The sequence below is a fragment of the Rhagoletis zephyria genome, unplaced genomic scaffold (genome assembly GCF_001687245.7).
Source record: "Rhagoletis zephyria isolate East Lansing unplaced genomic scaffold, Rhagoletis_zephyria_1.1 Rzeph_scaffold_06072, whole genome shotgun sequence".
In the NCBI taxonomy this organism is placed as follows: domain Eukaryota; kingdom Metazoa; phylum Arthropoda; class Insecta; order Diptera; family Tephritidae; genus Rhagoletis; species Rhagoletis zephyria.
The window spans coordinates 1-17383 of record NW_016163155.1 but is presented as its reverse complement, the minus strand read 5'-3'; the positions used below and the strand labels follow the sequence as shown (position 1 = coordinate 17383).

At 36.3% G+C, this 17383-nt stretch overlaps 1 protein-coding gene across 1 annotated transcript; it reads right to left on the bottom strand.

The window, feature by feature from the left end:
• Positions 1 to 6: 6 nt before the first annotated feature.
• LOC108372835 (A disintegrin and metalloproteinase with thrombospondin motifs 7-like) lies at positions 7 to 17099 on the bottom strand (the record flags this gene model as incomplete). The annotated part of the gene is made up of 13 exons (XM_017628617.1): positions 7 to 348; positions 422 to 599; positions 2306 to 2584; positions 2640 to 2732; positions 3550 to 3677; positions 3757 to 3884; positions 3974 to 4158; positions 4243 to 4498; positions 4576 to 4722; positions 14289 to 14402; positions 14475 to 14573; positions 15852 to 16540; positions 16959 to 17099. Coding segments are annotated over 13 exons (2766 nt in total), but the record flags the coding sequence as incomplete, so codon positions are not given.
• Positions 17100 to 17383: the final 284 nt, after the last annotated feature.

The window sequence follows — 17383 nt, the reverse complement described above, 5'->3', positions numbered from 1 at the left end:
AAAAAGTCGCTCAAGCGTACTATAAGTTTTGCACTCGCAAAATAAAGTTATCCAGCTTTTGGCTTACCTTGCAGGCCGGTAAATTATAGCTACAGGGTTCTGTGTCCGGTGGCTTTAGTGTTTCATTGCAACGATTATCTGCGACCACAACCTCATTTTGGTCCAGGCACATAACCGAGCGTCGTCTCACAGGCAACACACCCTCGGACCATTTGCAGGTAACTGGGCAGTATTGCCACGGCCCCGCCCACCAGTGGGCAGGACATGAGATTTTGTTGCAGACTCGTACACGGCGCGGTGGTCGTTTGTTTTGTGCAAAAGTCCAGCACAGCTCGTTGGCGGGTGTTACTTTACGGGGCGACAAAAATTATAACAACAAAAACAAAACAAAACAAAACACACAGTGTGGCAATTCACTTACATTCATCCTCCTCAAAACAGTGGGTCTCACGATATTGAACACCGCCGCCACAGCTGCTGGTACATTGCGTCCAATCACCCAACTTCCATGAATACCTCTTCCCTCTGGTGTTGTTAACCGCAGGCAAAGTGAATTCGTAGTAAATACTTGCATTCAGTACCTCACCGCGAACAATTACCTTATTATTAATGCATTGTAATAACAATATACATATATATTAATGATAATATGTAAGTAAATTGGGGCATAAGAACATAAATTAAAATTGCATAGAATAAAATAAAATAAGTAAAAAAGTCTGATTACACTGTGCGACGAAATCCAAAAAAAAATTCAAAACGCCCAAAAATAAGCACTATATTCACGAAACTATGCGCCAGATATAGTGAAACTGCTTATTTAGTTTTTCTCTATAAAGTCAGCATTTTTTAGAATAATAAAATTGGTACCAAATGAAGTAAAAAATTCTGTAGACTTGAAAAAATTTAAGTCTTTTCGTCCACAAGGATGAATAGGTATTGAAAATACTTTTTTAGTTAATTATATTTTTGTAGGCAAAGATGTGGTCATGTATATATTAGTCCTTAACATTACTTTTTTTTCAAAAATACATACTGCAAATTTTCAAGGATATTTAAGGATAGCACCAAAAAATTGATTAATTCCACAGAATTTTCTCTATTATATGGTACTCATACTTTTATTCTAGATTGCACTGACTTTTTTTAAATAATTTTTTAAATAAATGATACCTTTAAAATTCTAAATCCTTTTAGCGGAAGTCCTGGCGTCATAAAAAAAAATTAAAAACGTAGTTTTACTTTTTGGCCCCTAGTTTCGCAAATATATATGACTTTTTTGTGTGTGTAAAATTGAATGTCGCACGGTGTTATAATGCAACGGCTACGCTTGCTTGTCAATGTTGAACGAATTGACAGAAATGCTCCAGCTCTGAAAGTATTCAACGCGGTTCGCGATGCTGGTAGCCGGGGAACAGGAAGGCACCCTCTGCTTGTCAAAGATAAAGTGGAGAAGGGCTTGGTTTCACTTGGCATTTCCAATTGGCGGCAGTTGGCACAGAAGAAACCACTGGCGTGCGTTTTTGGGCTTGGCCAGAACAGCCTAGGCGTTTACACCGCCAGTCAAGAAGTCTAAACAGCGATTTAAGTGATTTTGCTATACATAACGCAAACGGTTTTGTTAAATTTCAACATGGCGGCCAGAAAATCAATTTTGATTTCTGTTTAAATTTCCCTCGAGCGGTTTGTGAAACCTTCAAGCGTAGCACACCCGTACACAACACAAATGGCGTGGATTTTGATCGATTGCTTAATAAGACAGGAAACGATAATTTTACCGTGTTTAATAGATTTTGAGTGAGTTGTTTTAGGTAGGTGTGGCTGCCACGCTACGGATGGCCACGAATTGAAGGCCCGTAGTGATACCACAACTAAGAGTTTTAACTTCCCTTGCTGAACCATTTTGAATACTTGACGAAACTCGAATGGCACTTAGGATTTAAATCTCCCAATTTGTCAAGGTCACTAAAGAAATGAGGCCCAGAAAGCACTATCTGCCCCTCGACAATACCGGACAGTAACAGAGAATGTGGAGAACTAGCTCTCCCCTTGCTTAAAGACTATGGCAAATTCTAGCTTTTAGCGAGTGGGCTTCTGTAGGCATTGAAATCTCGTAGTTTTTGCATTTTTTTTCCAAAATACCACTATGTATAGGAGGAGGGCGGGGATAGTATTCGATTTTGCCCATTTTAATTACCAGGCAGCCTAAGGCAAAGGGACAATTTTTGTTTGAGATATCTCAAATTAGACTTCAAAAATAAAGCGTTCTTTTTTAAATCAGATAAATATGTATATATGTACTCACATGCACTGTTATTGGATTTTCAATTGGCTGAGGAATTTTTATGCTCTCTTGTTCGTCTGCCCGATCATATAAGCTTTCTGTGCCTGCGACATTAAATTCTCCTGGCATCGATATAAGACTATCGCCATTTAAATAGAAATAACTACTGTTTGCCTTTGAAATGCCGAGAAAATGTTGCGAGTTGGTTAGCTCCTTTATGATGATGTGGCGCGCCTTAGCAGGAATAGTGACAACTTCTACATAGCCATCGGTTATGTTAAAACTTTCCTCAAATCGTTCCTGAAACATCAATCGCAATATACCAACTTCATCGACTTTTTCTTGCTTTACTCACCTTTATAAACTTACATTGATCGTTATTGCCACCACACACCCCGCACTGATCTTCTTCCATATCGGAGTCCACAATCCAATCACATCCAACTTTCTAAAACGCAGTTCAGTTAACTGATTACACTGCTCAATCGCCATTTTAGGGACTCGACGAAATATTGTTCACACATTAGTATTTATAAGTGGTAGTCTAATTTCAAAAGGACTTTGCTCCACAGTCTCACTTTGGCCACAATTTTATATATACAAAGAGCGTATGTGAATCGGTAACAAAGTTCGCGGCGAGTAAATTTTTGACAACTATGAGGTGAACAAATTTTCAGTAGCTCATGAGGCTAGTCAAATTTTTGACAAAAGCATAGAAAATTTTGACAATCGCAAAGATTGTTGCGGTGTGTAATTTTTCGTTAAATAAAAGCTAAATTGATGAATTGCAATCAACGATGGTAGATGTTTTCTTAAAATATTAATTTCACTTCAATTTTTTTTTACTGCTGTTAAAAAAGATTTCAATTCGCACAGCAGATTGGCAAAACTGTCTCATCATAGTAAAAATATTATTCAACAACTTTGTTACCGATTCACACACGTCTTAAGAAATTGTCTTCTTGAAGAAACCCAATAGATATCTTATGAGTTTTGTTCTAACTACCTCTCAGGGATACTAACGATTGGACATTATTTCGTCGATGCCATTAAAACAATCCAAAAATTGATGTAATGTGGAACGATTTTCCGTCATCCCTTGTCAAATATGGTTTGGCGTCAAACCGGTTTCGGCGTTGTGCCATCTTCAGTGTCATTTTTCGAAAAAAAAAAACAAATTTGACAAGGGATGACGGAAAACACCAACAACGAAAATGTGAATCCCAAAATTGTTTCGCGGTGTTACCAAATTAATTTCACCTCACCTTGCAAATTCCATCGATGCACATATTATTGGTGCCAACGCGACAAGGAGTCCCATCAGCCACCATTTCACCCCAGTTTGCTATAATCGTATCGTCGACATCAGTACACTGCAACTTGCACGGGTTCTCTGCAAATTTCAAATCGTGCTTTCAATTATACCTAGGCAAGATTTAGAGATAATTTTTTTTTTTATTACAATTAATTACTTTTATCGAAAAATGGTTGCCATTTATAAGTTCCACCCTGATAGCACACATTGTCATACTTTGAACATTGCTTTGCTCGAAAACTGACCTCCCCCGCCGGGCATGGTTGATAATTGCATATTTTATATCTAAAGCCATTGTATGTGTGGGTGTGGGTAAAAGTTGTAATGAATTTATGTGCATCTGTCTGTATATATGTATGTAGGTGGATTCGAACCTTTTTCTCTCACCAATGCAAAAGAGACCTCCATTCGCCGGAACCGGATTGTTGCATTCCCGTTTTTGCGTAGACACGCCTCCACCGCAAGTTCTCGAGCATTCACTCCACTGAGACCAATTGCCCCAATTGCCGTTAATGGGCAGAGCTTGCTCAATAGGCACACACTTGCCATTCTGGCACCACTAAAATATGCAAAAATGTCGAATAAATCTTTACTATCGCAATATATGGCTTCCTTTGTATTACAGAATTATATAGAAACTAACCTTTCCATCACCACAACTGGTTCCCGGTGCCGTCGGCCGCATATTCGTTACGCATTCGCCATTCACTCTGCACCACAAAGCCGAACAGATTTCATTCATGGACGTACATGATGACGCATCGAGGTCGGAGTCCGTAAGATTGAACTGCAACCGGCATTGCCGCTCGGCGTCGAAAAGTACTCCAGGAGGCAGAGCAGGGTAAACGTATTTTTTTACCGCAGTTGGAGTATTATCTAAACAATTGCCTAGACCCTGGCTGTGCGACAACAAAATTTTAATGAATGTACAAATGTCAATATTGGTTCGTTAAGAATCTTCCAACTGGGAACATACTCGAGAAATTGTGTAATATATTTCCGACTGCAATTCGACCAGCTAACTTGCAAGGTATCCGCCCCAAAAGTCGGAGTCATTATGTGAACAATTGAGCCGATTCGAGGATGGCATCCGATTTTTGCGGTATCGTGGAACATGCCGAAACTACGGTAGAAATAAATGTTATTTTTTTCGGTACACATTTAGGGGTTTCACAAAATGTTAAGATCGTAAAATTGTTTTTTTCTTGCATAAAAAAAAAAATTAATTAAAATATACAACTATGAGTTCTGTGTTTTCGGTGCGTATTAACGGCATAACATATCGATGACTGAGTGGAAGATCGACCTATCTCGGCACCCATTTCGAAAACGCCCTATCTCAGAAAACTTTTCAAGAAAGCCCTACATCAGAATTTGATTGAAAAACGCCCTATTTCAGAATTTGATTGAAAAACACCCTACCTCAAACGAAAATATGTACATTGAAAATAAGCTAAAATAGGGTATTTTTGAATCGGCAGCTGAGATAGGGCATTTTTTAATCAAATTCTGAAGAAGGGTGTTGTTGAAAAATTTTCTGGGACAGGGCGTATTCGAACTGGCTGCCGAGATATGATGTCGATCTTCCATTCAGCCATCGATATGTAGTTTTAAAGGGTTGCTCACAACTTGTGTAATTTTTTAAGATTTTTCCTTCGGACTTCTAATTTTATGAGACTTTGTGTATCCCCCAATTGTATTCAAATATGTAAGCTTTGTATGTATGACTAATTGTACAGTTTGGATGTTTTCATAAATTCTAAAAAAAACTTTAAGCCCTTGTGATAAATGCAATCATGCTAGGCATTCAATAAATAATCAGATAATCTAACGGTAAATAGGAGATTGCTGAATTTTCGCACCTTTTCTAACGTATGAATGATTTTATGAACAACTTAAAAAAGTAGCGATTCCCAGCAGCGGAAATCTTTGTAATGCACGAATGGAAACTGTCAAGTCTTAATTTGCTATTAAAATGTCGTAGCTCGCCATACCTCTCAGCTTGTTAAACCATTTATGAATACAATTTCTATGACGTAAATAGCGTTTAATAGATAGTCGTCCAATAGCTACTGAATAACGCAACACACTCCGATGATTAAGTCATTCAATGCTGAGTCATTCAAAACTTGGTAGACTGTGTGGCTCTTGGTAGCGCTCATTTATTACAAACTCAAACACCACAGATTAAGGCGAAAAACAAAGCGTCGGAAGCCCCCTGTAGGAAAATTGACTGATCTACTGATTCGATACTAGTGCAATTAGACACTTAAAAATATTAACTATGTAGTAGTAAATTGTCTCTCAACTGGGGAGCTTTTCCATTCACTTTACATTTAGATCCCATTAGGGCCCGACCTTCACCCAAGTGTATATTCTCTTGAAAATTTTCACCGGCGAAAAATTTCGTTCACCGAAATGGCTCACCTTACAATGAATGTGCAACGATTTCGGGCGAACGACATTTTACACAGAAATTTCGAATTTGGAATAACGTTAAAGCCATTAAATAAAATTTCAGTAAACAACCAGTTTTGAACGTACATACGAGTGTTTCCTATATTTGTGAATTGTTTTGCGGTTTTATCGGTGCGAGTGAAAGTTATATCACCGGTGAATAGGGTATACGATAGGGTGGTGCAATTGATTTGAAGTGAACTACTTTGCTTGGTGAACATACAGTAGGTGAATGAGTCAACACGGAATGAAAATTCATGATAAGGCTCAAAGTTTCTGCGAAAAACCCGGCATAAATTCCGGTTGCCGAACTTTTAAATCAGAATACATTGTAAGAAAATCACAAGTTTTGAAATGTAACAAAAAACGCCGAGACACGTAAATCATCAAATTGTACCAAGAAAAATTTGTTTTAATATGTTGCTTTGCAAGAAAGCAGGACAGGAAATAATGTTACTCATACGCCGTATCGTAAATGGCCGTACTTGTAATACTCGTACATGACAAATGAGTAACATTTTCTATGTTAAAGTTTGATGTCTTTCATTCGTACGCAAACTTAAAATAAAAGAATATCGTGGAGAAAATGTCGTGATCTAGAAAAATTTTGCACAGATCCGCAATCTACGACCCAAAATTAAGTTTACGTGTCTCGGCTTTTTTTGTCATTTCAAAACTTGAGATTTTCTTACAGTGTATTTTGATTTAAAAGGTTGCCAACCGGAATTTAGGCCTTATATCCTCGGGCTCGCAATAAAATTTTCTTTATCTTGATACCGAATTTATTTATTAACCAGGTGAGTGAAAATTACCAGTATTACTTACCTGTTCTTACCAGCCTGCCCGATAGGTAAAAAGTGAGTGGAAAATTTAAAAAAAATTAATAATTTTTGATTATTTAATTTAAAATATCTTGGCCAGGATTTTTTCAGTCAACCCGCCCTTGAAATATTTACAAACACGTTAAATTTCATATAAAATAGATTCCATCCATTAAACAGATGGGTGAAGGTAGCGCCCTAATTGGATATCCTACTATCCAGTCGAAAAGCCACATTCTGTTGGTGCCACATTTTCATTTTTCTGACAATGACGAAAATTGTACTTTCACTCTCTGAACAAGAAATTTGTTTCATTTTTTCCCTGCAGGGCTATGTGCATACTTATGTACTTGTATATAATAATTATTGAGTGCTAATAGGTATGTATGTGTATGTGCGCACATACTATTAATTTCATAGTTATGCAGATATTACAATAAAAAATAAAAGCAATAATACAAGATAGCCAGTGTAGGAATGTAAACAAGTTGAAACTACTAGAAAATATTTGTGTACAATTAGTCGTACTTATGTACATGCATTTATGTACATATTATTCAGAAGTCTGCATAGATCTATTCTAACGGAAAATTTAATTATATCGTGCATATACATATATACCCCAGTGAAATAATTAAATGCGCCGCACTTCAACCAGTTAAATGAAAAAGCTATAGTAGATCTTTGATGTTTTTCCCTATAATTATATTCATTAACTCTATCAAGAGAAAATAAAAAAATGTATAAATATACATTAGTTTATAACAAAATAATTTAATTGTACCATTACACTATGGCTGAAAAAAGCACTTGCTGCGGCCAAAAGTTCAATTTTCAGTTTTTGCTTTCAAAATTTTTAACAGCCGGAATTTATTCACATTGTGACTTTTTCTGTCCGATATGATATATATGTTACCAAACCCGATCTCAGGACAAACTAGTTTTGCCTAGGCTAAGTTAGATCAGGGGCCACAGTATTTTTGCGCAGAACACCTTTCCGCGTTCAAAAAATTAACCCTCATCAGTTCATCTCCAGGTACGCAGTCCACAATATTGTTGCGTCCAACTTATTTCCGCAATGGACAGATATATTGGATCTAGGCAGAACTAGTTTAGCCTGAGAAAAAATATTTGGTCCTAAGATCGGGTTTGGCCGGTAACATCATATCTGATAAAAGGGCATTACATCTACTTTCATTTGATATATCAAGATTGTCTGCTGCATCTTGCTGCTCTTTGAGAAAATTAATTATTATTTTCAGACGTCATCAAAATCAAAAATGAACAAATATTCAACGTGTCGATTGGTCGGAGGTCCATTTTTTTAAATGCGACATACATGCTTTTACCACAGATTCGGATTCTGGGCACAAAAATACGTAACTTTTGTCAGAAACGTTTCCCTAGAATGGACTTCCGGTTAAAATAATGGACCTCGGTTTGGTTGTTTGCATATGGTATGAATAACATTTTTTTACCGCTGAAATTTAAAGGATTTTATATGTTTTCCAAAGCTATACGCTTTTTACCTTCAATCAAAGATCCCTTTCGTCAAGGACAGGTTTGTCATGGTAGCCGAATGACCCTCCAATAGTTATGGTGGGCATCTGGATCTATTTATATTGAAGTTTTTTCATCATGAAAATAGCGTTCTTCAATTCTTCCTACAAAATTTGTAATTTTTGTAAAATGCTAAAAACGCATTTTCGTGCCATAGTGTGGGCTGTGGTTTAGCGATTTATTTCTTCGCCTTAAGTACCACAACTGTGTTTAAAAATTTATTGTGAACTTTTATTTGTAACAGAGAAATTCAAATACATTTCAAGTTTTACGGTAAATCATGCTGTTTCTAGTAGCTAACCTTTGGTTATGTCGTTTGCACCACTCTTTTGGGGTTTGTATAGGGCCACCAAGCTTATTATTTCTATAGTCGTCGGGAATTTTAAAGGAATAAGAAGCATTGCATATATTCTGCTGTCTGATTACTTCAGCAGTTATTTAGCTACCTTTCAAGCCACAAAAATTCATTCGTGTTATATTTTCGGGCTCATCTTCGCATAGTTCAATGCCAAGGGATATTTTCGGCCATAATATACATGGAAAAATAATAAAACGGTTTTATTATAAAAATAGCTTATATATGTTTAAGTTTTGTTATTGCTTGTAATAACGGTAGAAAAAATTACAAACGAATATCAACTTAACATATGATAATACTTATAAACTAAGGGCTATTATAATTGCATACAACAAAGAGTTTTACCCTTCTTTCATAGAGCGAAAATGACGAAAAACATATTGCACATATAATTATTTTACTGGGGTATGGGGAATGAATTAATTTGGCTTTAAATTGTATTGAAATTTAGTGAATAACCGTATTAACATGATCAGCAACTTGACGTAAAGTGTATTATTTTTTAGCTAGGTTTTCTTGAAAAAAATAAGGCCCTTTTCGCAGACCATTCCATTACATAGTGGCATAAACAATCAGGACCATCAATAGCGTATGTTAAAATGAAGTGTTCAATTTTGGTGGTATCTACTGTTGTCTTCACTACTAATCGATTAATAAAAACTGCGTCTTTATTTTACTTTGAATTCGAGTTTTCCCGGCTGAATTTAATTGACTTAGATATAATTAAATTACACCTGAAGAGTGTAATTTGGCGAGCTTAATTTTAAACGAATTTCCTGCCGAACTTGTTGTAGCCAATGGTGTTAAGTTCACTAAGACATTTCGGACATTTCGGACCATAATTTACAAATTCGTCCGTTTTGAATCAAAAAAAAAAGAAAAACAAGTCGCGAAGTCTACACGCGTACGTATTTTTCTTCTTCTTATTTAGCGCTGTAACCGCCTAAGCGATTTTGGTTCGGAGATCGTTTCTCTTCTGTGTCAACTGACGCCAATTGGAAATGCCAAGTGAAGCCAATTCCTTCTCCCCTTGGTTTTTCCATCGCAGTGGGGGCCTTCCTTTTCCTCTGCTACCACCAGCGGGTTCCGAGTTGAATACTTTCAAAGCTGGAGCATCGTTGTCCATTCGAACGACATGGCCGTGGAGTGGAGCCGTTGTATTTTAATTCGCTCATTATGCCTATGTCGTTGTAAAGCTCATACAGCTTTCATCGTCCGCGGTACTCGTCGTTGTCAACGCGTAAATGCTGGTTTCTTAATAAGGCAGAACAGATTTTGAGGTTTTTGTCGATGTCAATCAGAGTAAATCACACGGAAGAGAGTCACCTTGTCTGAAAACTCGTTTGGTATCAAACGGCTCGAAGAAGACTTTCTCAATTCTGGCGGAGTTGGTGGTATGGCTCAACGTCATTTTACTTTTACTTTACTTATTTTAGTTTCCCTTTAGTGCTAATGGAAGGTGCTTTGAAGTCGACAAATAGGTCGTTTAGGGTGATTGACTCGGTTTTTTTTCAAACCGGTCTCCATCGGGTTTTTTGATATCTTTGAACCGTTTGAAATCTTGATTGTTCGAATATCGTATAAACCGGATTTTTTAATCGAACAAACCAGTTTTTTCTTTTCATACAAATCTTGACTTTTTAATAGAAGGTTCGAGTTTTTCTTATTTGGGAATGAATAGTATGTCATATTTGATTCAAATAAATGAATGTTTGGCGCTGAACCGTTTTCTACGTGTTTGGCCGAGCTTCTCCAATTCGACTTCTGCTTTTTGATGTTATGACACAAATAGGGTATTTTCCCAGATTTAGCTTAAACTGAATACCTGATCTATGGTGGATTTACCAGGTTTGAAGCCACACTGATAAGGCCCAATCAGTTCGTTGACGATCTTTCACACAATACATTCGATAAGACCTTGTACTTGGCGCGAATGGTGGGGTCGCCTTTCCTGTGGCAATGCGTTCATTTGACCATATTCTGCATAAGAGTTGATGCATGCACCTTATCAGCTCCTCGCCGTCGTACTTGAATAGCTCAGCTGACAGGCTGTCAGCTCCAGCAGCTTTGTTGTTTTTCAAACGCGCTATTGCTATTCGCACTTCGTCATAGTCAGGTGGTGGAACATCGACTCCGTCATCATCGACTGAGGGCTCGGGTTTGATTTCTCCATAGCTTTCAGTACTGCTACAAATCAGTAGGGTGGAAAAGTGTTCCCTACATAATTTAAGTAGGTTCTGGACATCAGTCACTACCATCCGTAAGTCGCCTAACTCTTTGGTCATATTTTCGCACGTTTTTCCTGTCCGCCAGCATTTTAAGCTCTTCGCACTCGGATATGTCGACCTCTCTCTTCTTATTGCGGCAAATACGGCTCGCCTCCCTCTTCAGCTCCATATACTGGTCCCACATAGCTCATTCTTATGGTTATTACCTTTAAGTTAATTTACGCCGAAGTTCCCGTATTTCTGAAATTTACCATTGAAGTCGGTGTAATTTTAGTCCGATTTCAAACATAATTATACAGAGTTTGGTACAAATTGATAAAGCGCGGTTACCGAGATACGCATACGTATTTTTCACCCATTTTCGAAAAATTTTTTATAAGCGTATTTCTTGCTAAAAAATTATTGCAAACATCAATTTTAAATCAATTCTCTTCAGTAGTTTATGATTTATCGAAGATTTCGTATTTCTCTAAATTCACGTTATATGGGATGTGGGCGTGGTCGTTGTATAATTTTAAAAATTTTCAACCGTTAGGAACCTTTTAAGTAGACCAAAAACTGTGCCAAGTTTGGGAGAAATTTGGTGAAGCAGTTACCGAGATATATGTAAACACGCAATAAATAAGTGGGTGGGGCCATGCCCATTTTACAAAAATTTATAATCTTATTTTCCGCCATAGGTTCAGGACTACCGATACATGTTCCAAGCTTCGTTAAGATATTTTCATTTTTTCTCAAGTTATCGCGTGCACAGACGGACAGACGCACAAATGGACAGACAGTCACACCTTAATCGATTTCTCTTTTCATTCTGAGCATTTATGTAGATACATAGATATACATTTGTCTATATCTACACCGATTCCTTTAGTCTGTTACAAACAACCGCAATAACAATAAAGCATTTGCATAAAAAATGTATTGATCTCAATGGATTTTTAGGAAATTGGAGGAAAGTGTTAGTTAACTGACTAAAAGGATCACCATAGGTGTATAGTTAGCTTTAAGGTTTTCCCAACAGCTGGAAACGACTGACAAAACTGTTGCGCATTATAAACCCCACAATTTTAATTCGTTTCAGCATAAAAAATGTTAATACACTAAGGGCCGTTTTCTCAAGTAGGTTTTAAAATTTATCTGCCCTTTAAATGATCACTTTGTCCTGAAAAATGTGTTAAATATGTATGTGTAAATTTAAAATTATACTTGAGAAAACGGCACTAAGTGGATTTCATTTGAAACAGCTTGCACAAATATACCGTACTCATGCAAACCTCTGCTTATACATATGTGTATGTGTATGTGTATGCAGTGTGTCATAGTGTAAGCAGTAGAACATGCGTCAAAGGAGTTTTAATCAAAGCAATCAACAGGTGGGTTCTTTGTGCGACTAACAGCTTTTGGTATTTTTTGTAAAATCTAATATGTGGGTAATTTCCAAACAAAGTGTACATAAATAGCAAGTATTTTTTATTTTATTTTATTTTTTTTTAAGAGTGGCAAATTTATCATCTACAGAACACGAAACTGCTTTCAGGCTATTCAAAAACTAATTTCTTTTTCTTATTTTTGCATTTTTGCATTTTTATAAAATATTTTCCAGAATGTCACTTTTTTTAGTAAGCTCTGAAGGAATAAATAAGTTTAGAAACTGTTCGAAAAAAGTATACTTACCGATAAGCATTGTACTGTTTTTTAACATTAAATGCATGCTTTTTAAGCTTTTAGCTTTTTAAGCTAATAGGTTGAAGTTTTTTACACATCCTTCATGGCATTTTTCAAGTAAATCATTGAAACTCCTTAAGCAATAAACTTATATTGGTAATTATCTTATATTTAGTTTCTTTTGCATAAATAACTGGGAGACATTCAGGAAATATTTAGCCGTACTTACCATTGTGCAGTGATAGATTCACTTAAAAACACAAAATAATTACTTTTATTAAGTTATTTCTTATGTCATTCGATCAAGAACTTCTTGCGCTTCTTAACTGTAATGCACTTAGGCAAGCAAAACAAATAATTTAAATATTACGGCAAATTAAAAAAAAAAAGTGACATTCAAGAAATTTCGGAGGGCCAATGTTATAATAGCAAACCACGCTTATCAGGCAGGCTCTGCAAATCACTTCCGAGTGAATTCAAACCAAATTCACTTTGAATTCATATTAACAAGTGTTGAAATTCACGCGGAAGTGGAATAGCATAAAACAATAAAAGTTAAGTTGGTCATTCACAAAAAGTTGCGCCGTTTTTTCATGGTTTTTTTTTTTTGTTTAAACTTTTTTTCATATTGATTATCGAATAACCAGAGCGGTGACAAATATTTTTACATATATGGAGCTGGTAAAATATATCAAAGAGATACCGTTCGCAAACGAAAACAAAACGGCTTACAATAATGAAAAAAAACAGCTTTGTTGATGGATCGTTTGATGCTGTTTTTTTTATTTTTCGTTTTTTCGTGGTCCAAATATATGGGAAAAATGGTTACGATGTAATTTTACCTGACCACCTCTGGTCCAACGCTGTATAACAGAGCACCACCTACACCTACACAACTTTCCCATTTGGGACTATGAACTGAACTTTATAAGAATCGGCATAAAGCGAATATTTTGGTATTTATTAAGGTGCCTTTAAAATCGAATTAATGAAATGCGTAATTTACATAAAATAAAGTTTCTTAAAATTCGTTTTAATAATATTTACATTCCGCAACCGATTCAAATTTCCGATTTACTGCGAAGAGGTGACGTTCAATATATACTTGAACTTTTCACGTCTGAAGTGGTCCAAGTCAGTGAAACAAGTTACTATTTATCTTATATAAAACCTGGTCCATTTGCTCATATCGCACATTTGCTGGAAGAGCGGCAAAATCCAAATAAAAAAAAAACAAAAAATAGTTAAGTATGCAGAAAATACCGCTGCCTCTTCTTCTAACTCGTTGTGCAAAAATATCATACTTGACTCGATTACCAGTATCTCGCTTGAACAAAATATGTATTCATTTATAGTATGGGAGGTTATGTAAATTCAAAACTTTAAAGCCGTTTCCCCTATTTTTTTGATATTTTTAATTATAACACTCTGGCAGGAAATGTGCGTTATGTACTTTAAAATGATGTCCCACTGGACCAACTGGTCCTCAAATTTTTTTGCAGGATATGTTTGTGCATACATATGTATATTCGCATCAACTGAATATATATATATATATATATATATATATATATGTACATATGAATGTACACTAACTTACTTGTGTCCCAGTTCATGTGCGATTGTATGTGACAGCATGATACCATTATCCTCGTTGACGCTGCAGGACTGCTTCGGCTTGCACATGCCACCCACATTAGCCAATCCGAGAGTCCTGGAAGTGACAAATGGGTTTCTTAAAACACAATAAACAAAAAGTAGGTAGTAGTATTCAAGCCACTCTTACATGCAATTGTTGCCGCATATATTCGTCCTTGTTATGAGAATGGCAACATCGTGATGATATGTATCGTCTTTATTGACCGTATTCAGTTTGTGCTGCCAGCTGGTGGATTGGGGAAAGTTAGTGAAATCGAAACAAAATTTGGATGAGAGTTGTATTGATCATATCGCATGTTTAATAATATATATGTATATCGTTACATTAATTCAAAAAGGTCTACTTCTGGCGCGAAACATCTCTTAGTCCCGGTGCTAACATTGCAACACTCATTTTACGTTAATAAAAATAATAATAAGAGTGGCTGGCTTCCAAACTTTGCAAGAGTTGCGACACATTTTAAATATTCAATATAGCAATGAACAATTTTTCCGAATTTTCCATTTTTAAAACACCAATGGCAACCAATAACAAACGAAGCATCAACTTTGTTTATGATGCGCTGATTGCTCTAGCGATAACTTTTCGGATGCGTTTTGGAAAAGTATGCATTGTCAATATTTTGTAGTTCGGCCTAATGGAATATTATATTTTTTAGGTAGGCACGAGTTAACAAAGTTTTGTGAGTGATATCTCACAAACATATGTACATTTTTACATACTAAGTATTTACATTGTGAATGCACATGCTACACTCTCCTGTAGCTAATAACGTCTAGACTTAAAATTGCGTTTATCTTATCACATCCACTCGATCACTAAACAAAATGTAAAGCACCACCAACGCCACACGGATTACAAACGGAAAACGAGCCTTATCCATGCATAAATATGTATGCACATACACATCGCTCATTTACTAAAAGGTTGTTGCAACTCAAAAAACGAAAATTTTCACGAGACGCGTTCAAGGTTTTCAATTTGCTCCCAAAATGTAAAAAAAGGAGAGGTAAATATGTATGAATACAGTTTTCTTACGCGCAAACTGCACAAAATCTTGGCACGAAATTTGTACACAATATGAAGCATGTTGTAACAAGTTCAATTCTGCATCATTTCCTCAAAAATTTGTTTTTCGAGTTATGGCAATTTTTTATTAAACGAGCGATATGTAAATACATACATACATAAGTAGGAGAAATAAGAAAAAAAAAAATCAACTGGCGCCTACAAAGTCAACAGAGAACAATCTGCGAGAAAGTGGGAGCCACAGCGCTGTATGCAAATCTTATGTGCCTGCAAGCAATCTAGCAACAACGCCAACTACATACATATGTGGATATGTATACCCACACTCACGATTACGTATACACGTATGCATACATATGTACACGTTTTTTTCATATGCACATACATAGGCCCAAAGCGTCAGAGGCTAGCCGGAAACATCGGGCATACACATACATAACGTCGCGCCTAAGTAATCGTTAAGCAATAACTCACCTACAAAATGTATCCAAATTCTTTTGGGCATTTTGTGTCAGATTAAGATCTGGATGCGCTTCGTACTCTTCCAGCAAAATCATTTTGACGACAACAATCTCAATTGAATTGCCAATGCTGGGATCCTTGTACAGCGCCGATACCATATTCATTATGGTTAGTAGATATGTCTCCAATTTGTGATGAAAGGCGACCATCGTTGCATCTGCCACTATTAACGCTTCCACATGACGTGGGCTGCTAATTGAACGTTTCGTGCGTTTTCCGTTTCCCATATTTAAACTTTGTTTATTGTCGTCGTCTCTATTGTTGTTGTTGTTCTGAACGTTGGCGGCAATGTTGTTGGTGCTTGTTGTTGTAGCGGCCTCACTGTTTTGCTTAACGAAGTGAGAGGGAATGAAGAAATCAGTTTTGTTGCCGCCGCTGATCGCTTTAATCTCATCTGTTGCAGTCTCATATTTGAATTCCATTTCTGCATTCGGCGGTGACTGCTGCGATGGCGGTTCAGATAGTTGATGATACTTCCGATGACGTCGCTTTAGCATATTTTGCAATGAGTTTTTATGTTGTTGTCGTTGTTGCTGATGATGTTCATGTTTATGGAGATGTCGGTGTCGATGCTGATGCTGATGTTTTATTCTTTGGTGTACATTTTGTTGTCGCAATTTTCTACCACCTTGAATTTTGACCTGAACAAATATATGTAAATATGTCGGTATATCGCCGATTAAAGTACAAAACCGCGTAACTGTAATTTTTTTTCCAAAAATTGGATTTTCTCACCGAAGCCTTTCTCACTCAAGCCTTATTTATACGTCCCGAAATTTACTAACCAGAAAAGCGATTGCTTTATAAAAGAAAGAACCATTTTGAAATAGGAGCATTTTTACTCGCTACAAAATAATTTATGCAACCTCACACACGCGGTTTTGTACTTTAAATGACGATATATATTTTGCAATTTAATGGTGATTTCGTTTCTTCCAAAAAATGTTGCCCAAATTTTTTGACAGAAACGAAATCACCATAAACTTTGAAATGAGAGAAACAACAAATCACAGTCCATGTGTAAATTAATTTCAAATATGCTTTCTTTTTGTTGTATACCTTTCCCTGCGCGTGCCATTCCAGCCGTGTTTCGCTATGTAACTTGGGCTCCTTAGTACCGCAATTGCTGATGAGCGCCTCTCGTTGCTTTTGTTTTTGTTTGTGGTTCTCATTGCTTATTGATTTACTAATGTTCTGCTTCTGGAAAGAGAGAGTGACAAAACTCAGCCAGAAATGCCAAAAAGTTTATATTTTTAGGTTATAGAAAACGCACTACTGGAAAAAGAGTTAATCTTTTTGTTTTTACCGAACTTTACTTTATTCAGCAAAGAGAATAATTCCTTAAATATAATACATATATGTACATTAGGGCGGTCCTTAAATGTAGGAAGCAAATTTTATCATCAGATTTCCTAAGGCTCGACTTTAGTAGTATCGATTTTGGGTAGTAAATGAGTAAAATATTTTTAATTTTTTGAGTCCAT